We start from the raw sequence: 21,514 nt of genomic DNA, 5'->3' as shown, positions 1-21,514 counted from the left end.
CGGCGTCTGTCGGCCACATTACGAGGAGCTGCAGACCGCTGCCGCCACTTTCGACAGAGCTGTTCGAGAGACAAATGATTTCCCGCTCGACATCGGATTGGGTGAGTGGCTTCCCGCTTTGCAGTCAACCCACACTCACGACCTCAACTTGATGCGTGAGGCTGTACAGGCACGATGTAGTTGGCGAGGATGGGGCGGGAGCAGAAATGCGCTGGGAAGTTGGAAGGGCATGACACGAGACGACGAAAGACGCATGGACTGAGAGCGATGCTACGATATAGTGCAGTGAGAGTGTAAATCTAGCGAGCAAGTTACGAAAACGATGGAAAAGAGGGGGGAACAAAGAAAAACGAAAAAGGGAAAAGAATACAGGAAGAGTTCTATCGCCAAACAGGAGGGTTCGATGAGGTCGAAGGAGAGTCTCTCTTGACGCCTAGAGCGCTAGCGATCGACCTTCCACCAATATTCAAGCTCGATCCGCTATTGTTTCCCGTTTGATTCGATGCTCTCCTCGCTGCGATCCTAGCCGCACTCTTTTGTCCAAAGGTTGTCGCGACGGGAGCGGTTGGGAGAATACCGGAAGCTGCTGCGAGTCCGGTCGACGAAGGATGAGCGGAGAGTCGGCGAGTTGCTGCGCTTCCTCCTCCAATCAGGTTCGAGAGAAGCTTTCGGGGAGATTTACGAGACGACGAGGCAGGAGGAGGAGGGTTCGAGACGGTCGAGGAAGAAGCTGATGAGGGGAATGAGGCTGGTCCAGAAACGATTCTTCCAGCTTTTCGATGAAGAGGTCCGCTTGCTGTAGTCGAGAAGGACGAATTCGCGATGGAAGTGTTAGGATCCGATGAAGTCGAAGAGCCGCCTGCGAAGGAGGGTCGTCGAGTCGTCTTTGCCGTTCGAAGAGGTCCGATGTTTGAAACTCGACGAGCTTTACGACCGGGAGAAAGGGGTTCGGCATTCGCCATCGGGACGTCGAGCGAATCGGATGACGGCATTGACGCGACGATCGGAGCGTAGAGACCGGAAGAACCAGGAGCCATCGAGTACGAAGTTTCGGTCATCGGAGTGTTTGCGAGGTCAAAGAAGGGAGAACGAGGGGCAGGAAGGGGAGAAGCGGCAGCGAGCGAGTCGATGGGAAGGAAGGAGAATGGAGTGGAGGGATCGGAAGGAGGTGGACGATGAGAACCGAGGGCGGAGGTAGCCGAGACCGATCGAGCTTTCGCCGCCATCATTTCTGCCGCGAATGCCGAGTCGCTCGAAGGCGCGTGTGTTGAGCTCGTCGTCCACATCTTCGACGTCGGAGAAGTAATCGTGAGAGCCGGGAAACTCGCGCTCGATGAATCGGGAGTGTTGTATTTGACGTCTTCTAATTCCCATCCATCTCCCGTTTCGTCCCTCCATTGCACCCCTTTCGCCCTCTTCGTAGTCGATGGACTTTGACCTGCTCGCTTCGTCGCCTGAAACGAAGGTGAGGGTTGAAGCGGGAGTGGCGAAGCAAGGGGTCCAGACGCTGCTGATCCGATTCCGACGGCCGATTGACGAGCGACCTTGTCCCATACGTTGTCGGCGACGAGGGGCGAGCGAGTCCCCGAATCTCGTTTGACTCCAGCAGAGAATGACGTCGATAGAGAGGAAGGGGTTTCTCCGACGAAGCGAGCGAAAGCCGACGAGTTTGCAATTTCGATTCCTTTCGCGAGACGAGTGAGGGCGCGAACGGCCTCCGAGTCGGTTTGCCGAGCCGATTCAAGCGCGAGGTTGATCTTGATCCCGGCTTCGAGCATCTTCTTCATCGCTTGAGCTTGAACACCGAAACCTCGTCGACCTCCTTCTTCGCGAGCATCCGAGACGAAGGTGTTGAGGCGAGCATCGAGAAGCTTGATCTCGTAGGCGAAGAGGGGAGCGGCGGAAGGTCGAGAGGAGCGGAGATTGTTCTGGGTCGAGGAGAGAAGTCGAATGAAGGGTTCCATCGATGTCGAGTCTTGAGCGACCATACTCCGTAGGGTTTCGACCTTCGACTTGACTTGATTGACGAGATCTTGGATGTCTTGTTTGAAGAGGGAGATGCTTGAAACGGCGGCGGAGGTCGAGGTTCCGGAAGGACTTCCAGTCGAAAGCGAGTCGAAAATTGACGATTGCCATTGGACGAGAACTGAGAGAAGCTGATCCGCTACCCTCTTTTCCGCACTCGCTGATACCGCCGCTATCTTCTGTAATTTCCCTGTTTCCCAAGTCGAATAAACTTTCGCCAAAGCTTGTTGTACCGCCCTCTCGTCTTCTGCTCGATCCTGCAGTGCCGAACTCGCCTGTTGAGCCGAAAGTTGAGTTCGGAGTCGTTCGATCTCCTGCGTTTGTCGCATGATCTGTTGACAGTATTGAGCGACGTGACGGTCGACGGAGATAACGTTTCGAATCGCTTTCGTTTTGATCTCCTTCGCTCGATTCGCGTATTGAAGCGTGTTGTGGGTTTCGTCGTAATGGAAACTCGAGGGAGAGACGCAAACGATCATGACGGTCTTGCAGTTTCCTCCGAGACTTTGCTTGAGAAGTCGAGTAAGTTTCGAATCTCGATACGGGACGTGACCACGTTTCCTAGGATCGCAGAGGGCGTTGATGCAATTGCCGAGGGCGAGGAGGGATCGATTGATGTTCGCTCCTTCGGTGAGTCGTTCTCCTCGATTCTTCGTGTTGCTCGCTCGTTCGGAACCCGCGAGATCAATGACGGAGAGGCAGGCCGAAGTTGTCGAGTCGGTGAGACCTTCAGCTTTCGGTTTCTGAGTGACGGTAACTCGAAGGACGGCGTGAGATCGAGACGAAGTTGCGTTTGCTTCCGTGAAATTCACCGTTCGATTCCCGTTCCCTAGCGTTATCCATTCGACGACATCTTGCGCGCAAGAAGGTTCTTTCGTGCTGAGTTTCGCGGGAGTAGCTGTTCCATCGGGAGCGTCGCGGAGTTGAAGGATACCAGATTCGGGAGCGAGGAGATCTCGGATTGTTTCGTTGTAGACTTCGAGGTACGAGACCGAGAGGGAGAAGTCGACTTCGTCGGATTTGGCCGAGATACGAGAGAAGAGATCCTTCATGATGAGAAAGACGATTCCAGGTTGAGTCGGGGATCCGGAAATCGTGTGAGTTTTACCGCAGCCAGTCGCCTAGAGATGCACAGGTTAACCTCCATACACGAAGATACTGAATAAGAGCGTGTACTCACTCCGTAGGCGAATACCGTCGAGTGAAACCCTTCCATAACATGTCCAACGAGTTCTTTCGCACTTCCCTCGTAAACCTCCTCCTGCCCGCAATGATCATCGAATACACGATCGAAGCAGAACCTGATATCTTTCACCTTCTTCCCCTGTAGCGGTAGGTTGTTCCTCTGGTGAAACGATGTGACGGCGTTCGAATCGGGAGGATCGAAAACGAGGATTCGGTCGTCCAACACTTTCAAGATCTTTCGATGCTGTGAAGGTACTCCAAGCCTCTGTGCTTGGGATAGGATAGGTGCTGAAGAGCTACTGGGGTCTGATTGGAAGAGAACGGGAGAGGAGTCGGTGTTGTTGACTGATAATGCCTTTTCCTTTTCCGAGAAGGGTCGGACCCGAACTGTCGCGACGAGGGGAAGATCTGAGTATTGTGAGTGTTCCAAGCGAGTCAATAGGGACGTACCGGCGACCGAGATGGAGGATGACATCCTCGTCTCTCAACAAACAAACAAACTGTCACCAGCCGGAAGAGGGTGTTCAAGGGCTCTTCGTGGTGCAGATCCTCGCTCGCGGTCTTCTGGTGAATTTGTGTGCTACTGTGAGGTCGTTCGAGTCGGTGCTGAAGTGACGGGCGAGTGAAGGGAAAAGAGGTTCGCGGTTCTTTTGAGACAACCCCTCCCAGACTTTCTACGCTTCGCAAGCGCACGGCGGCATCTGTTAATACTCACTCTAGCTCTAGTAAACATGCACAAGGCCTCTGAAAAATAATTCGGAAAATACGCGGTCCGACTCCGAGACGTTCACGCATCTCTTTCTCGCTTCCTACCCACGGATCGACTCCATATCGTACTTGAACAGCGTCAGGACACCCGTAACGCTCACATACCAGCAATAACCCACCGGAAACCAAACCCACTTCGCGCGACTTCTCGTCCTTCTCTCCTCCCGTTCTATGTCGAATCCTCTCTTTGATCCATCACTTTTACAAGAGCTCAGCTCGCTCGTCCCCTCCGACTTGGCGCTCCGCCCTCTCTCCTCCGAAGACTACTCCCATTCCCACCTCTCGCTCCTCTCCCACCTCACCTCCTCCCCTGATATCGGTTCCTCGGCCTGGTCTTCCCGCTTCGAAGAACTCCTGAAGATCAACAAGGTCTACCCGACCTATTTCCCCGTCGCGCTAGTTTCGAAAGAAACCAACGATCTAGTCGGAGCTGCTACTCTCGTGGTCGAATTGAAGTTCTTACGAGGCGGAGGGAAGTGCGGACATGTCGAGGATGTAGTCGTACATCCGAGTATGCAAGGGAAGAAGCTAGGACAGCTCTTGTTGAACGTTTTGACAAAGTTGAGTGAACAACAAGGTTGCTACAAGGTACGCTCGTTCTGGCTTTTACACAGTAGTGTCGTAAACGATAAACTGACTGTTCAGCTTCGTCCGAGTGCAGACTATCTTGGATTGCGACCCAAAGAACGAAGGTATGTTCTTCTCCTTTTCGTCTTCGCGAGTCTCTTTTCGCTGGAGCTGACTTTGTACGATTCGCCTTTTCGACAGCCTTCTACGCCAAATGCGGGTAAGTCTCGGCCAGTGTCTAGATGCCGTTCCTTGATTCCGAATTTCCGCTTTTCGCTCATGGAACGTTGCCCTGACCATCTGCTCGTCGCGCGTTCTCCACAGATACGAGAACAAGGGATGCGAGATGGCAAAGTACGCAGAGAAGAAGTAACGGGCTACCGCTACTGAATGAATAGGTGAGATCTCTCGCAGCGTTTTCGTCTCAAGCGGAATACTAACCTATTCATTATGATTCTCTCTCACAAAGACCCTCTCACAGTATAGCGGTAGAAGTACTACAGACACTTATTTGACAATCATCAATCACACCTTAAAGACTCGCTTCTATGCGTTAAGCTTCGATCCCTACTGAAAGACCTCTGAAAAAGTTTCCTTCTCCTCCCGATCGATACCGTTTCGCTTCCATCCTTGTCGTCGATCCCATCGAAGCACTGTCTTGCTGCGTTCGCTCATCGTTCTCTTGCCCAACACGATCACGCTTGAACGTTGCAAAGATACCCAACTCGCCCAAGCGATGTCCGACCCTTTCGGCTCCAGTTCTCGTACCGCTCAGGTTCAATGCATCGGGACCGAGCTACACATCACGATTACAAGTTGGATTAGTCACGTTGTCAGATCGAGGGAAGAAAAGGGAGTCTCGTTCTTACCTCCAGCATCGAAAACGCCCCCATGACGAACAAAGGCAAGTCTTTCCTCCACTGAAGATCTTCCGTCACACAGGGCAGACCTCCGACTTCTTCGATCGGATAATCTCGTCGGATCGAGTTGAGGAAAGGCAGAGAATCGAGGGATAGTTGGGAACCGGTTGAACAAACAACGTAATCGATTCCTTCTACCTCCCAGTCAGCTGTCGAGCTAGTAACTACCTCGTCCTCCGTCGTTCTCGTCTTGGTTTCACCTCGAATGGACCATTTCTTCGCTTCGACCGAGTAATTCGCATCGGTAACCGTGCTCAGAGTCTTCAATTCGACTTGTCCAGACTTGACGTATCGATTCAAGCGCTTGTAGAAATCTGGATTGACGCTACCTCCATCCCTCGCTTGTCGGATCAGGTCGAGTCGTTCTTCGTGAGTCGGAGCGTTCCAGAATTGAGCTTTCAGGAGATTGTTGTATTTCTGGTAGGACGAGCAAGTTTTAGCTGACATCCTGCGATTGATGGAGACGACGGAAGAAGAGGGTGAGAGGAGCTCACGGAAACCCAGGCAAGAGGGAAATCGAAATGCTTGACCTTGATGTGGGAACGACAGACGAGGACAACTTTGTCGACACCTCGAGATAGCAGAGACTCGACGATTTGGACCGAGGTCAATCTGCGACGGGACGATAACCAGTCAGTTGATCGATTTCCTTCAACTTGAGACAAGATGACTCGCCCTCCTCCGATGACGAGAGCGGTAGTCCTCTCCCTTCGTCGTACTCTTTGCCCTAGGACGCTTTCGAATGGCGAGAATTCAGGCAAAGCGAAAGCCGAAGAATGACACCATCCCTCTCCCTTGATTTCGTTCTCATCCCACGGATTCTTCGCCATGTCGTGCTTTTCCTGGTCCCGAATAGTTGAGGGCGGTAGAGCTCGCTTAATCACTGGAGGTACCATTGGTCGATTCGAGGGGCCCGGCGCGACGACTGCCGCTTTCGAAGCGATGACTGAGATTGATCCGTCGACTGGGTTTCGACTCGTGATCACGAATGCTTCTCGAGGTTCTTCCGAATCTCCTTCAACTTGGACGAGACGGTATTCGATTGAGAAAACGGTGGAATGGGTAACGAGGTTGTCGAGCGAGTAGCGAGAGATGAGTTCGTCGTGAATGAAGGACTCGAAGAGACGTGAGGACGGCCGGAAGTAATCTTGTCGGTCTCGTTCGTTGATCGGGACTGTGCCGTTGACCTTCTGAGGACGACCTCTGGAGAAGCAGGTGAGTCATCAGCCATTTGTCATGAGAGGGAAAGCGAACAACCAAGCTCACCGTTTCTTTTTCTGTTGATGTTTCGACAACTCTTTCCCGACTACTCCATTGATCTCCACTAGTTCGTCTTCTCTCCCCACCTTCCTTGCGTAAGCGACCAGCGCATCAACATCTGCCGGTGATGGGTGGAATAGCATGGGCGATCGAAGAGTCTTGATTTCGAGTCCTTTGAAGTAGTTGTTCCATCTTCCTAGCCATCGGTCCGACGTACTATCCAGCACTCTTATTGTTTGACTGTGTTCCGCTTCCTCCTTCTGTTCGCTTCCAGTAGTAGCGAGAGTAACTTTCTCAGGAGGAACGATCTTCCTCGCTCCCCAATGTCCTTTCACCGTCTTTCTCTTCCGTCGGCCTTTCCCTTCCTCCTCTTCACGTTGTAGCCAACTCAAACGAGCGTGTTCGAGATCGGTATAGAGTGCGGCGGGACAAGGTTCGGAAAGTCGAGCGGCGAGAGCGAGAGAATGAGGACCCGCTCCAGCAATCACAAGGGGGATAATCTCCGATACGACAACGACAGGAGACGATGGAGAAGAGGATTTCGTGGTGGAAGAGGCGGGCGGAGGTGGGCAACAAGTCGGATCCGTGCAGCTGTCGATCGACGAAGCTGAATCGTCTTCGTCGTTTCGGTCCTCCGAGTCCGTTGAGTCGACAAGAGTCGAAGCATCATCGTCGTTCTCGCCGAGAGAGAGGTGGGAGAAGGTTGAAAGGGGAGAAGAGGAGGAAGAGAGGGCGGCGGAGGTGGAGAGGAACAGGGGAGAAATGTTGGATTCGGTCAGATTGATAGGTCGAGACATCGTGGCGTTTTGGGTTGCTTGAGAGGAGGCGGCTGGCTGAGTGTGGAAGAAGAGGAGATCAGGAATGGGACTGATAACGCGCGAGAGGGAGATCTGCTGAGATGAGCGAAGCGGTTCTTCGTAACTAGACAAGCTCAAGGGTTCTCACACTGTCTTTGCGCTCTTCGTTATGTCCGCGGATGCTACACGACTCTACCTGTCTTTGGAGGGGATCTACTAAGCCTTGTAGTAACGAGAGACGCTCGTCGTAAAGCGCGAGGTCGAAAGGAGGTTTTTAGAAAGACACGCATTTTCGTTATCTGAGCGGAGACCCCGGAGCGGTCAAGAGCCAGTAGATCAAGCCACAGAGCGAATAGACCAGAGCGAGCGAATGTAAAGGAAGACAAGAGCGATGTCTTCGAAATTCTTCGAAGTCGCTCGTTCCCTCTCCCCTTGTCTCACCTCCACCTTCAACCTCAAGTCAAACCATGTCTGCCGAAGAAGCCACGAAACCTACCGAAGAGGAATCGACCGCGGTCTTCGAACCCGTCGTCAAACTCGACCAAACGATTGAAGTAAAGACGCATGAGGAAGATGAGGATTCCCTCTTCAAGATGTGAGTACTTACTTCATCCACGGTGTTCAGTGGTGGCCCCGTGAGCTATGAGGCGTGTACCAAGCTGTCCTGGATGGGTGAGGGAGGAGAGAGTTGTCACTCATTTGTTGGAGGAGAAACACCTGTCTCGACATGCTCGAACGTTGCTCGACGCTATACCGCGTAGGAGGACGACCATACAAGCTGGAATGGTCTGAGCGCTAGTGCAGCAGCTCTCGAGGAGACATCTGAAACTGACCCAACTTCTCTCCCCTTTCTTCCTCTTACTCCTCGATACAGGCGCGCTAAGCTTTTCCGATTCGTCGCTGATTCATCCGAATGGAAGGAACGAGGTACCGGAGATGTCCGCCTCTTGAAGCACAAGGAATCGAAAAAGGTCCGACTCGTTATGCGACGAGACAAGACTCTAAAGGTTTGCGCCAACCACTACAGTCAGTCTCACCTACCTGATCTTACACTCCCTGCAACGAAACTGACGCTCGCGTGATGTAGTCACCTCGGATATGGCACTTTCGCCCAACGTTGGATCTGACCGTTCGTGGGTCTACAACGTCGCTGCCGATGTCGCCGAAGGAGAACCTACCGCCGAAACCCTCGCTATCCGATTCGCAAACTCTGAGAACGCCAACTTGTTCAAGGAGGCATTCAAATCGGCTCAAGAGAACAACAAATCCCTTTTGTCTGGAAACGCTGCTCCTACAGTTAAAGAATCGGATGCGCCCGTATCGGCAGATGTCAACACGGATTCTACTGGTGCCCCGATCACGAAGGGAAAAGAGGCGGAACCTGCGAAGGAAGTTGTAGAGGAATCGGCTCCTCCCGCTTACAAGGAGGAAGGTGTCGCCCCTCCTCCCGAGAAGACCGAGGTTGTTCAAGGTGAAGAAGTCAAGGAACCTACCTCTGAAGTGAGTCCCCACTCTCGATTGCCTGTACAAGGCGAGTGAATTGACATCTGACGAGTTTTCGATTCGTTCAGCGTCCGAATGAAGCCGATGCTCACGACAACACCAAGGACTCTGCCCCTGCTGATCCCCCTGCTCCTACCGCCTAAACCCCTCCCCCCTTTAGTTCTCTTTTTCCGTGATCACAGCAGTGTCAGTGAATTCTCCACGATTTCCTCCCCTTTTTTTCACTTCGTAGTTTTTTCCCCCTCTTCGCATATCACACTCTCTTTGCCCAAATTACGACCCAAACCTGCAAGGACTAGTCCGTCAACAGACTTGCGAAAAAAATGAGAGAATAATAAGTCGGTCGCGAGATAGCCGGTTGTTTCGCTGTTGTTTCTCTCCTTCTTCCGCTCACTCATCGCCGACTTCGACCTCGATTCATCGCCATATTGCGAAAATGGCAGAGTATACACCACCGATAGCCTCCAGCTCTAGCGATTCCAAGTTCTGGCTCCCCCCACCCGATGCGACTTCTTCCCTCTCCTCGATCCGTTCATCCCTCGCCTCGTTCCCTTCTGCACCACTACGGATCTCTCGAGTAGCTCAACTAGATGCACAGCTACTCGATACCGAACTGGAAGGGATTCTACATGCTCCCGTGAAATCAGCTCTACAAGGGATCACCGTACGCTTTCCTCGCATGACATCAATGATCTAGTAGAAGCTGATTGATTTCGTCGGCGAAGCGTAGGCTCGAGGTAGTTCAAGTTGGGAACCCGAATTATTGGCGTTATTGAGGTTTACGATTCTCAAGATGTCATTCTGGGATACACACAGCTCAACAGGGAGAGGAAGTGGGAACGACAGTACGAGTCGGAAAGGAGGGGCAGGAGGAGATGCGAGTTATGGTTCGAGTTTACAGAATTTGAGATATCGAAACGAATCGAAACATTCGAAAACTGGTCGCAAGTCTCTTTTTCTCTCTTTCCCGCAGCTTCACGCCCTCGGCTGACATTCTCGAACGTCGTCGAGGGTAGTACAATCAACCGCAGTCGACTCCGGCCTAACTCGACTGCAGAAGATCCTGTACATTTCCTTCGTCGTTCTCCCTCCCTACCTCTCAAGCCGTCTTCAAGATCGAATGATGACTTCCTCCTGGTCCGACGAACCCTTGCCTCGTTCCTGGTTCTCGCTGATCAACCCAACAAGAGCTTTGATCGGGTTAAGGAGTAGGAATTTCGAAAGAAGAGAGGAAGAAATGATCCAATGGAAGAGGGAATGGAAGAGATCAATCTGGGAGTTATTGAGAGCTTCGGAAAAGTTGGCGAATATGGCGGGATTGATCAATTTCCTCGTGTTCCTCTACAATGGAAGGTAAGCTTGGTGTTGCTCTCAGCGAGAAAACGCTGGATCATTGGTTCCGAGCTTACACGATTACACCTTCAGATACCGTTCTTTGATCGATCGGATACTACGGATGAGGTTGGTGTACGCACAGAGAACCGCTACGCCCAATGTCAGTTTCGAATACCTGAATCGACAATTGGTTTGGGAGGCTTTCACCGTCAGTCTCTGTTCCCGTTCCTGAGGTCTAACCTTCAGACATCTCGCTGACGAGATAAATAATCTGGATGCAGGAGTTCCTGTTATTCTTGATGCCTCTGATCAATCTCCGTCGATTACGACTCCGAATCTCGAAAACTCTCTCCTCGAAAACCTCCCAATCGAAAACCCTTCGAGCGATCGCAACTTCCCTTCCCTCTCCTCTCGCATCCACTCTCGGTTTATCCTCCCTCGTCTCCACTTCCTCCGATTCGAAGACGAACGAGAAAGGCGCAAAAGCAACTCGAAAAGGGAAATTCGATTTCCTCCCACCGACAACGTGCCCGATCTGCTATCAACTCTCGAACGCACCTCCACTGATCACTCAACTCCCCACTTCCACGATCTCCGCCACTTCTAGCTCGATCGCAGACCCGACAAATCCTTCTTCCTCTCTTCTTTCCCATCATTCGACGAACGATTCTTCCTCGTCCGGTCCAGTTATCACGCAGGACACGTCCGTCAAGATCCCGTATGTGACAAATTGTGAAGGAGGAGGGTGTAGGTATTGTTATTATTGTTTGGTTGGAGTTTTGGTCGATTGCGAAGAAAGACTTGAAGAAGGATGGGAGTGTTTGAGGTGCGGAGGATTGGTTACGGGATGTAGGAAGGAGGAGGAAACAACTGAGGCGGAGCAGGAGGAGCCGAAAGAGGGGTCTGATGCGGAGGAGAGTGAAAGTGAAGAGGAGAGAGAGGAAGAAGAGTGAACCATTTCGAGGGTTTCGATTCAAGAGAGTCGTGAACAGTCAAGGGGAGCAGCTCAGAACTCGTGACAGTTGGTGCATTATCAGTAATCATAGCAAATCTTGTTGCATGTTGTTCCGAATAAAACAAAAAAGCGATAAAACTTTCTAATCCTTTTTTCCCTTCGAGCTTCCTTCTAGCTATGCAAGTCAATACGATGGCTAGCTCGGTGTGAGGACATCTTCAAATCTTCCTTATTCACAGCTTGACGACTTCGTTCTCGCCGTACCCCAATTCTCCCAAGACTCCTCCGACTTTGCCTTGCGAAAAGTTCCTTCCTCGAGGTCCTGCAATCGCTTCGATCATTCTATCATCGACGAGCCGAGTATCGGTCAGTGACAAGATACAGCGAATGCGACTACAGCTCGTGAAGCTGCGAGAGAGGGGAAGAAAGCTCACCCTTCTGGACCACAAATCACGATAACTCTTCTCTTTTCCGGATCTTTCTTCCCCATGAAGTCTTCCAAGCTCTTCCTATCAATGAAACCCACCTTCGTGTTGTCGGGTAAGGACTCATTCGAGGGTACTTGATCGACATGGTATTGAACTTTTTTGAAAACTCCCTTCTTGCTGCCAATCTTGTAGAGATCGTCGAGTTGAGGACGAAGGAACTCGTGAGAAGGACTAGGGGAACCGTAGATGAGAGATAGAGTAGGGGAAGGGGAAGGTGGAGGGAGAGAAAGGGAATCGTTGATGCATTGGAAAGCTGGAGTTACTCCAGTTCCACCTGCGATCTATCTCCATGCCCCGAATAAGCTCGAGAGCGACCTCTGAAAAGAGGAAGAGACTCACGAATACTACCTCGTCCCAGTCTTTCGGTTTGTAGTACCAAGTGATCGAAGGTGCTCGAATTTCGATCTTGTCTCCAGCTCCTAATCGATGCATGTATCGGGACACCTCTCCATCAGGGTAGCGTTTGATGACTAGTTCGAGCGTGGCAGATCCATCGGGATTGAAACAGGTTGAACTTAGTGGCTGAAGTCGAGGCAAGAGAGAAGAAACGGAGAGATTAGTCTGTCGAACGAGACGAGGCGGAGAAGGAAAGCCTCTCGGACTCACGGTATAGGCTCTCTGGATCTGTAACGTCGGTTCCTTGACATATAAACTCAACACTGGTCTAGCATCCTGATCTTGCGACAAAACTTTCGGTAAAACAGTTTTCGGTACTTTGATTCGAAACAACGAAGTGTCACTCGTCAACTTCTCGATGGATTCGATTGTAACAGGAGTCCAACGATCTGGAGCTAAGACGGAAGGTTCTTTCGAGTCGAGGAAGTAGTAGCCGGCGATGCTGGAGATCAAGAAAGTTGCGACGAGTCCGAGGGGGAGGGAACGCTTGGTGGACTTTGGGGGAGGAGGTGGAGGTGCTTCTGAAAATGCTTGAGAGTATGCTCGACGGGTAGAGCTTGGAGAGGAGGAGGAAGAGGAGAGGTGCACCGCCGCTTTTGATGAAGTTTGATGAGAGATCGCGTATTTGGAACGAGGCGACGCTACTCTGGCTACGTTGATTGAGTTGAGTAGAGATTGTTTGCCTCGGGCGGCGGTCGAGCGTAGAGACATGGTGATTGAGTAGGAAGAAGCTCGACGGGGTTCATGGGAATTTCGCAAGTTTGACTTTCGCTCCAATTCTCAAACTCGTCTCCTATTGCTGCTGGCCGCAGCAGACCGCGTACAGCGAGTCAAAGCCGCTCTCGGAGATGGCGCGTTGATGCGAAGAAATCGCCAGCGAGAACACCCCTGACTCGTCGACGCCGGAACTGACTCGAGACGCTCGACAATCGTCGGACTAAGCTACAGCGACCGAAACACTCGAGGGTATGGAGATAACCTTCCAAAGAGGTTCTTTTCGATTGCGACTCCTTTCGATTCGGGGATTTTTCGAGCAGTAAGACAACAAGAAAACGAGAGCGAGAGATAGAAATAGAGGAAACGACGATCAACGTCGACTACAAAGAGTGATTAGGGGTTCCACCTTCTTTCCAGAGAAGGATCCGAGAGAGCGAGCGAGAGAGCGAGTGGAGTAGGTAGGGAGAGGGAATGGAGAGAGTAGCTATGTACATTTTACAGAGAAAGGAGGAGGGAAGAGAGGGGAGAGTGAGAGCGACTCAGTATTTCGGTCTCGTGAGTCCTCCTATTTTACCTTCCGATCGAAGATTACGAGGGGAAGGGGCTTGCGAAGACGAAGATCGAAGCGAGAGCTTGCTCGAGACTTTACGAGGCGTTTTCGGTTTGATTCGAGTCAAATCGCAAGAAGCGTCGCGGTAGAAGAGAGGGTGGGCGAACGCGGCAAAGTCGGTAGAGATGAGTCCGGGAGGTAGTTCGACTCCTGCGACGGTTTGTTCGATTTCGGCGGGACTCAAACGCTTGAAATTGTCTGTCGAGCGATTCAGAGAGTCAGCGACGAAGCTCAGAACCGAAGGGCAGGAGGGAGACTTACAGATATTGAGCTGTCTGACAAACGAGTGAGAGCTCCCGTGACGGAAAACTCGAGAGAGTTGGTCTCCGAATTCGTCTCGATGGTGAGCGAAGAAGAATGCGGTTCCTTCAGCGTTCCACCGGATCCAAGGGGTGTTCTCCCTCAACAGGTAAGCTAGTTTCGATACGAACGGCTGCGATGGAGACGAAGTAATCAGCAACTAATCCGAATGAACGATGGGAGAGAAGCAAAAGATCCCTCAAAGCTCACCGTGATAGTCTCAGGTCGATCTAACCCATCTCCGCCGTCTGAAGTATCGCTGTTCGGTCCCTCTGGTACGCTCAGGAGACTGAGGGTCGAAGATCTCCGTCGGAAAGATGCTCCATCTAGACTTGAACCCGAATTTTCCCTCGACCTCATCCCGAATCTCTCATCGTACGACTGTGACTTGACTGGAGGCGCTAGGAGTTCGGACGACGAATCTGTCGGAGCTGATTGACTGACAGAGGCGCTTTCGTACGAGAAGGGCATCGGGAGAGGGAGAGGAGCGATTGGATTCGAGCGTTGAACGGTTCTTCCAGGATTTTCCGCGGGATAGAAAGGATTCGAAGGGAAATAGCAGGGGCTCTGGGTCGGTGGAGTAGGTAAAGGAGTCGTCGTTGCAGAAGGGGATTCGTACTGGTAGATAGAGGGAGTCGGTCTGTGGGAAGGAGTTTGCGATTGGGCTTGAGAAGGAATGTAGTAGCTGGGAGAAGCCGTGTCTGGGTAGTCGTAGGGAGTCGAAGTCGAAGAGTCTCCATAGAAGTAAGGAATGGGGGCGTCGGGAGGGACGAATTGGGCACTCTGAGAGAAGAACGGGTTGTTGATCTGAGGTTGGCGACGGAGAGGATGAAGCTCATTCGTCGTTCTTGATTGTTCGTGACAGTCTAAACACGCGCACGAGCTCTGGGGACTCGGTACTCTCGAACCAGGATAACTTCCAGAGTAGGATGCTGAGAACGGAAGATCGTCAGCGAAAAGAGAGCTTGGGTTCGAAGGAATTTCGCACAAAGACTGACCTCCTCCTATCGCGGCTCCGTACTGCATCTCAGTTGACGACCCGGCGAAATTTGCAAGTTGTGAAGTCGAAGCTGTTGAGAGAGAAAGGGACGATAAGATCGTAAGCGAATGCCGGCACTAGACGAAACAAGCGAAAAAAAAGAGGGTAGTTCCTGCGACCTGTCAAGACTCACTTCCTTGGTCATAAGTCTTCATCACGAACGAGCAGCGATCGTCAGCGTGAACCAGATGGACAGAGTACGCGTAGGACTTACAGCTCGTGAACCGAAAGGGAGAGAAGCTGATGATGAGTACCGGAGAGGGTCGTCTCCCATTCTTCCTTCCTCCTCCGCTACTAGAGGTAATGCTATTCGTCTGAAGCCTGATCCAGTTCGATCGATTGTACCACACACGGGCTTGAACGAGAGGAGGAGCTGAGGGACCGGCAAGCGGCGCGAAAAAGTATGCGGAGAGAGACAGATCAACTCGAGATTGAAAGTGAGTGCAGCGTTGTCTTTCTCATACAGTAATTTCTCATTCTTCTCGGACATGTTTCGGAGGTTAAGCACACAGCTGGAAAACTTTTTATCCGTAAGCGCAAGGCCCCTCGTTGCTCGAGTGAGGCCATGCAAAACGCGATAAGTTGGATTTCAAATATACTGCAGCGCTCGCTTTGCCCTTCTCACTTCTCACTCGTTGCCCTTGAGAAGAAATTCGCAAGCTCGAGCTCGCGCGAGTTTCGAAAGAGAGACTTTCATCTCCTCTCTGTTCTCCGCGAAGGAGGTTCTTTGCTGAGGGTGACATCCAGCTGCGCAACCAACAGGGAGATCCGTCTTGGACAAGGCAAGATCGAAACGAGTTGCTCAGCTCGGTACGTTAGTGCAATTCCGTGAAAATTAAAAGCTGGGGGAGCAGGATAAACAACCTTACAATGAGCGAGTGGTCCGGCCGGTGCTCCGATTCGCTTACCTGGAAGAGAGAGCGAGCGAAAGGGGAGAGGAAGAAGTTTTTGTGCCTCTTCGCAGAGCTTGGGAAAGAGTGTTGTGAACGCCCGGCAAGGGAAGCGAGAAGAAGGACGCCACGCAGTCGGGGACGTTGTTTTCCGTTTCCTTTTGCCTCCTGCACATTCCAAGTCGTTCGACAGAAAGGGAAGGAAGAAGATCACGCCGGCGGAGAGAGAGAAGAAGAAAACGATCGCACTTTTCAAGTCGGCACCAATGTCAAGTGACAAGTCTCGAAATGAAATACTTTTTCAACAAGGGTGAGAACAAGCGCTCGGACAGTGAGATAACAGAATAGCGAGCCTTTCCGCGGCGTCGTCCCCGAGTCTTCCTTCTTGCCCTTCGAGTTCGTCGTCAGAGGTCACAGAGTCGACGATCGAAGAATCTTCACGGAACAACCAGTTCCGGAGTGGAGTAGCGATCCCCGGTGTCGATGGAACCGTGTTGGGCGTTTGAGGTTGAGAAATCGCAGAGTGAGAACCGGCAAAGTTGTGCAAACACGTTTCGTGCAGACCATGTCCGCAACAGGCACAGAAGACGTAGAGGGAGGTGACCGCGAGGTGACTGTGTGTAGAGACGTCCGAAACAGTCAGCGAGTCTTTCGTAAGGGCGAAGCGAACGAGGAGCGAGCTCAGGGAGACGAAATAGAAAAAAAAGGTGACTCACCAAATTCCACATCGAGTTATGATCATTCGACATCTTTGACAGTAGTCGAATGGAGGTTGTTCGATTCCTTTGCCACACCGACCACAAGCGGTATGGAAGACGACAGAATCCTAGTGTCGAGCGAATGAGGGTCAGCACTAGAAATCTGCGCGAAGATACGAAGCTAATGATTAGACTCACTTGGGTCAAGTTCCGAAGGGACTCAGTCGCGCAGTACTTGTTCAGGGTTGCGGCTGGAACGTGGAGATCAAGTCTTCGTAGCATGTCTATCGTCGACGAAACCGGGTTGAGCGAGATTCTTGGGAAAACGATGAGCAATGGAACGTACCGAGGTAAGCTTTCGTGACCCGTGCGACCCACAGCGAATCGAATCCAAGATCCTGCTCTCGTAGGACACAGCAGACGACGGCGCAGAGTTGAGAATCACCCTGAAAGAGAGAGAGAGAAAATCAGCGATTGAAGTAAAAAAGGAGAGAGGAACTCCACGACTTACCCGATCTGCGTAATCAATTAGTGTCGCTCTGAGTTGTTGTTTGACGATCTCAAACGCCTCATCAGCGTGAGCGGCCGCAGCTTGTCGACTCAAATCTTTCGAAGTCATCGTCTTGTTTTGCGTCTTCGATTCTTCCTTCGTCGCCGTGTTCGTCGGGACTCCTACAACTGTCGACATTGTTCGATTCGGAGCCATTCTCGCTGCCGATCCCCTCCTCGACTTCGAGTTCCCTTCCGCCGACTGTTTCCGACTCGTTGTCTTTCGCCCTGCGAGCGTGCTACTATCCCTCGACCTCAAAGGTCTCCTTTCAGTACTGTTCCCAGCACTTGGTCTTCGAGATCGATTCGCGATGAGGGAAGCGTGAAGAGCGGCGATCTTCGAAGCTCGAGACGATTTTCGAGCGGTTGAATCTCCTCCTCCTACAAGAGCGCCTGGACCATCGTTCTCATCGAGTGAAGAGTCACTACTTTCGGAAGATACTGCCGAGGAAGACGAATTGCGACGAGAACCGAGACGAGATGGAGTACGAGAAGGATGTTTGTGCACGTCGTCGAGGGAGAGTTCGGTCGAAGAGAGTCCGTGCTGTTGAGAATCGGCTAGAGCTGCGAGGGAAGCCGCGAGTCGATTCGTCGGTAGAGAAGCGAGAGAAGATTTGTGCATTCGACGAGAAGTACTTCGAATTTCGGGCTCTTCAGAATCAGACGAAGTCGAACTCAATTCGGGGTAATAAGGCGATTGAGTCGAAGGATCGGTTTCACTCGCGGTCGATTCCTCCGAGAACGTGTCGAGGAGCTGTTTGATACTTTCTTTCGGGAGAGCGGTCGTGGAAGAGTCGAAAGTATCGCTCGAAGTTTGTCGACGACTGCTTGGACTGCTCCTGAGCGACGAAAGGGAGAATCGATGATGACGAGTACCTTTAGATACGGAGTCGCTGTGTGTCGTCGAGGTAGGAGATAAGATCCAATCGGGAGCGGCGGCAGGAGGTGGAGACGGAGAACGATTCCGATCGTCGTCTCGAACGGGATCTTCAGTGATCGGAGGAGTGAGAGGAGGAGTGTCGGGTGCAGAGAGAGGTGAACGACCGAACCAAGTTTTGATGACAGCCCATACTTGAGCTGCATCAGGTCGACCTGCCAAGAAAGATACCTGCAAAAGGAAGCGTTTGATTCAGAGACCGCGGAAGACTAGTCCTGAAGCGAAAGTTCCTCTTACGTGTATGTTGTGTTCGCAAAGCTCATCGAAATCGCCAACGAGTTTGAGGTTGTTCGCGAGTTGAGTGAACGATTCAGACGAGAAATCGGGATCGAGATCAGTCACCGAGGCGAAATAAACGTCGGGGATGTACTTGTCGCTGTTGACTGGCACCGGTGCACGTCTGACGAATAAGAGCCATGCGTCAGGATCTCGCGCTCAGGTAGAGACAGCAAGGAGGCGACTCACGATCGTTCGAAAGGAATATCATGAGGAGTTCTCGAATCATCGACGAACATGAAATCTCCCTCTAAATTCCATGCTGTAGAAGGTCGATCGATACAGTCTAGAAGGGAATATGAATCGCTCGCCGTGTCGTATTGATTGAATGTCGTCGAAGTTTTCGAAGTTGACCAAATCGTCTCATCGTCGTTGAACAAGATCGCTGGTGGAGAGCAAGCGCCCGGTCAGGGAGGACGTTCAGTCTCACTGAAGAGACGACGCAGTACTCACAGGAAGAGGGTTCCTCAGTTTTGATCGAGAGTTTAGGGAAATAGGGTCTCCTCGTATCCCAAATTGAAATCTCATTCTTCCAACTACTCCCTCTCCCACCCTGACCAGTCGCATCTCCTTTCAATTCCATCCTATTCGTCGAATCATCTCCTTTCGAATCGACCGTCGATCCTAAACTGAGACTCGGTAAAGGAGAAGAAGCGAGTTCTGTTCCATTCGTCGGATGCCACGAGACCGATTGTACCGGTTGCGAAGGGTACAACGTCCTGATCTGTTTCGTCGCGAGAGTCGGTAACGAGAAATCCCAAATCTTGATCGTTGAATCGATTCCTCCCGTGACGACCCATCCTCCTTCTTTCCCTCCTCCTGCCGTCTCTCTCGTCACTCCAACTCCCCCGAGCGCTGCTCCACCAGAGAGTCTCTCACAGTCGAAACCGTCCCGCCAGTCCATCGCGAGACAAGAACCGATGTGACCGGCGATTCGATCGGTCGCTCCTCCGTTTTGTCGAGAAATGTAGCGGACGTCGTAGCGGATGAGAGTTCCCGATGCGCAAGCGGCGAGAAGAGTGAAGGGTTGTGAAGCGGAAGGGGAGAAGGATAAATGTCGAACGGGAGAAGAAGCTTTGAGAATCATCGAGGAAGGTCGACTTTCTCGGATATCCTGTACATCAAGCAGTCCCTCAACACTCAGATCTCCTAAAATAGAGAGAGTGTTCGACGTACCCAAAGTTTCATTTGACCGTCTTGACCACCACTCATCAACCAATTCCCCGTTTGACCTCCAAAAACTATCCTATTCACTGCTCGATCATGTTCATATTTGACCTGATCTACTCATCCTCATCCCTCTCTCAAGTCAATCCCCATTCTCCCCGCGAGAAAAGTCAAGGGAGGAAGAAGAAGCGGAAGTCTACTCACCTAATTTCGACGACGCCGAGTCCCTACTCAAATCCCATAAAATCACGGCCCCATTCGTACAAGCCGTCGCCAATTTATTCGAAGTCGCCCCATACCCCCACCTCACATCCTGAAACAAATAACTAGGACTCAATCGACTCCCTTGTCGAACATCCATCAATTCCTCAATCATTTCCGGGAGTTCTTTCACTCCCTCAGCATTCGTTCCTTCATCTTCAATTCCGTCTGAGGTGGTTGCTCCGACTCCGATGAACCCACTACTACTGGCGGAGGCGGAACCGGATCCACCGGAAGAAGGAGAACTTCGTTTAGGACCTCGAGAACGGGAGCGTCGATCGGCAATCGAAGAGGATCTCGCTACGTTCGCGTAAGAGGAACTATTCTTCGTCGGAGGTCTTCGAGTCGAGGAAGAAGTCGAAGCGAGGAAAGGTCCATGAGGGACTTTCAGAATCCTCAAAGCTACTCGTCGTCATCTGAAAAAATCAGTTTCTAATCGCTCGCTCAATCGAGAGAGGAGAGGGAGGGACTGACAATGTTTCCCTGCAACTGCTACTCTGCCTAAATCGGTCTGTACGATCCCATTCTTCCTAGGTTTCGCGATCCCAATCAACCCTTTCTCCAATTCCCCTCCACTACCTCCTTCTCTTCCCGCTCCGGTTCCTCTTCCATACCCATACCCATACCCACTCGTACTCGTCACTGAAGACGAAAGCGAGAAACTCAACCCTCTACTAAACTCTTTCAGTTTCCGACCTCCTCCGAGGGGACTCGAACTCCTCGCGAGGTTGTTGAGTTGAGACGTTGGAGATTGAGCCCGAGACAACGGAGGTCTTTGTTGTTGGTTCTGGTGATGATGATGGCCGGGAATCGGGAGTGGGAGTGGTGGTACTGCCGATGCCGAGGGAGAAGAAGTACTAGTCGTGTCTTCGTTGCTCCATGGGTATCGAGAGGTTGAAGAGAGGTGTGAATTGAGACCTCCTCCTCCTCCTCCTCCTCCTCCTGAGGAAGTCGAATTGTTACGACTAGTACTCGTACCAAATAATGAAGGCGATCCAGTTATTGAAGATCTATAACTCCCATCCCAGAACGATCCAACTCCTCCTCCTCCATTCCCTCCATTTCCTCCAGAGGACGAATGATGATGATGATGATGGGGAAGTTCGAATGAAAACCCAGAAGATCCCGCACCAGGTTGAAAGAAATGACTCCCATTCTCGTCTCGATTCTCTCCTCCTCCTGAAGCTCCCCAGTATCCTCCATTCGTTGTTCCTCCTCCTCCTCCTCCTCCGGTTCGATAAGGTGATGAAGAAGAATCGTTCCCCCCACTGTGGTGGTGACTGAACCCTTGAAATCCACTCGCACTCGAATCGGATCTTTCTCTTTCTCTTTCTCGTTCACGTTCTCGGGATCGGGAAGTACTTTCATCCCTCGTCATTCGATTCCCGGTATTCCAACTACTCCGATTGAACCTACGAGTAACTCCACTATTCGTTCCTCCTCCTCCTGTAGTAGACTGGGAGTTTGGATTCGTTGAATTGAGTTCGTTCAACTTGTTCGAATCCGTACTCGTTAATCTCTTCCTCCCTCCTCCTCCTGTGACTGCATTCGTTCCTTGTGATACATCTGCATTCGCGATGGATTCCAACGCATCTAACGCACCACCTCTCACGCTCGTTTGAGTAACATTAGTACTCGAGAGAGGGAACGAAGTAATTCCACCTCCTCCTCCTCCTGACGATACGGGGGAAGGCGCTGAACTCGGTGAAGAGGTGGAAGTAGAGGTAGAAGTAGAGCTCGAGGTCGAGAGAGCGATATTGGCGAGTCGGGAAAACGCAGATGAAGTAGATCGACGAGTCGAGTGACCGGAAGCAGGAGGACTAGGGTCGATCGTCATTATCGTTTTTACTGGATTGGATTGGATGACTAGG

The 21,514-nt window shown here is 51.6% G+C and overlaps 8 protein-coding genes across 8 annotated transcripts; 3 read left to right on the top strand and 5 right to left on the bottom strand.

Annotated features, from left to right (window-relative positions):
• Positions 1-380: 380 nt before the first annotated feature.
• JCM6883_003509 (uncharacterized protein) lies at positions 381-3,685 on the bottom strand (the record flags this gene model as incomplete). The annotated part of the gene is made up of 3 exons (XM_076630215.1): positions 381-3,146; positions 3,206-3,597; positions 3,661-3,685. 3 exons carry the CDS (start codon positions 3,683-3,685, stop codon positions 381-383), a joined length of 3,183 nt encoding a protein of 1,060 aa, XP_076489973.1.
• A 464-nt stretch (positions 3,686-4,149) lies between these two features.
• GNA1 (glucosamine 6-phosphate N-acetyltransferase) lies at positions 4,150-4,918 on the top strand (the record flags this gene model as incomplete). The annotated part of the gene is made up of 4 exons (XM_076630214.1): positions 4,150-4,566; positions 4,640-4,670; positions 4,747-4,765; positions 4,870-4,918. The coding sequence occupies 4 exons, from the start codon at positions 4,150-4,152 to the stop codon at positions 4,916-4,918; spliced, it is 516 nt and encodes a 171-aa protein (XP_076489972.1).
• Positions 4,919-5,098: 180 nt separating this feature from the next.
• On the bottom strand, positions 5,099-7,522 carry JCM6883_003507 (uncharacterized protein; the record flags this gene model as incomplete). The annotated part of the gene is made up of 5 exons (XM_076630213.1): positions 5,099-5,341; positions 5,415-5,882; positions 5,960-6,077; positions 6,141-6,668; positions 6,732-7,522. 5 exons carry the CDS (start codon positions 7,520-7,522, stop codon positions 5,099-5,101), a joined length of 2,148 nt encoding a protein of 715 aa, XP_076489971.1.
• Positions 7,523-7,989: 467 nt separating this feature from the next.
• Positions 7,990-9,168, top strand: JCM6883_003506 (Ran-binding domain-containing protein; the record flags this gene model as incomplete). Its single annotated transcript, XM_076630212.1, has 4 exons — positions 7,990-8,117; positions 8,397-8,548; positions 8,610-9,022; positions 9,094-9,168. The coding sequence occupies 4 exons, from the start codon at positions 7,990-7,992 to the stop codon at positions 9,166-9,168; spliced, it is 768 nt and encodes a 255-aa protein (XP_076489970.1).
• Positions 9,169-9,461: 293 nt separating this feature from the next.
• JCM6883_003505 (pex2/pex10/pex12 family protein) lies at positions 9,462-11,313 on the top strand (the record flags this gene model as incomplete). The annotated part of the gene is made up of 5 exons (XM_076630211.1): positions 9,462-9,689; positions 9,756-9,969; positions 10,042-10,378; positions 10,451-10,568; positions 10,642-11,313. 5 exons carry the CDS (start codon positions 9,462-9,464, stop codon positions 11,311-11,313), a joined length of 1,569 nt encoding a protein of 522 aa, XP_076489969.1.
• A 235-nt stretch (positions 11,314-11,548) lies between these two features.
• On the bottom strand, positions 11,549-12,910 carry JCM6883_003504 (cytochrome b5 reductase family protein; the record flags this gene model as incomplete). The annotated part of the gene is made up of 4 exons (XM_076630210.1): positions 11,549-11,657; positions 11,750-12,084; positions 12,143-12,325; positions 12,410-12,910. 4 exons carry the CDS (start codon positions 12,908-12,910, stop codon positions 11,549-11,551), a joined length of 1,128 nt encoding a protein of 375 aa, XP_076489968.1.
• Positions 12,911-13,455: 545 nt separating this feature from the next.
• On the bottom strand, positions 13,456-15,355 carry JCM6883_003503 (uncharacterized protein; the record flags this gene model as incomplete). Its single annotated transcript, XM_076630209.1, has 6 exons — positions 13,456-13,724; positions 13,788-13,959; positions 14,037-14,758; positions 14,825-14,896; positions 14,999-15,014; positions 15,080-15,355. The coding sequence occupies 6 exons, from the start codon at positions 15,353-15,355 to the stop codon at positions 13,456-13,458; spliced, it is 1,527 nt and encodes a 508-aa protein (XP_076489967.1).
• Positions 15,356-16,056: 701 nt separating this feature from the next.
• On the bottom strand, positions 16,057-21,480 carry JCM6883_003502 (uncharacterized protein; the record flags this gene model as incomplete). The annotated part of the gene is made up of 11 exons (XM_076630208.1): positions 16,057-16,369; positions 16,472-16,581; positions 16,652-16,737; positions 16,800-16,899; positions 16,965-18,110; positions 18,177-18,339; positions 18,405-18,600; positions 18,669-19,329; positions 19,392-19,498; positions 19,587-20,045; positions 20,118-21,480. The coding sequence occupies 11 exons, from the start codon at positions 21,478-21,480 to the stop codon at positions 16,057-16,059; spliced, it is 4,704 nt and encodes a 1,567-aa protein (XP_076489966.1).
• Positions 21,481-21,514: the final 34 nt, after the last annotated feature.

The sequence above is a fragment of the Sporobolomyces salmoneus genome, assembly GCF_050403485.1.
Source record: "Sporobolomyces salmoneus JCM6883 DNA, S_salmoneus_JCM6883_v1_ctg8, whole genome shotgun sequence".
In the NCBI taxonomy this organism is placed as follows: domain Eukaryota; kingdom Fungi; phylum Basidiomycota; class Microbotryomycetes; order Sporidiobolales; family Sporidiobolaceae; genus Sporobolomyces; species Sporobolomyces salmoneus.
The sequence above is the reverse complement of the archived record's forward strand: the minus strand, read 5'-3'. Positions and strand labels throughout refer to the sequence as shown.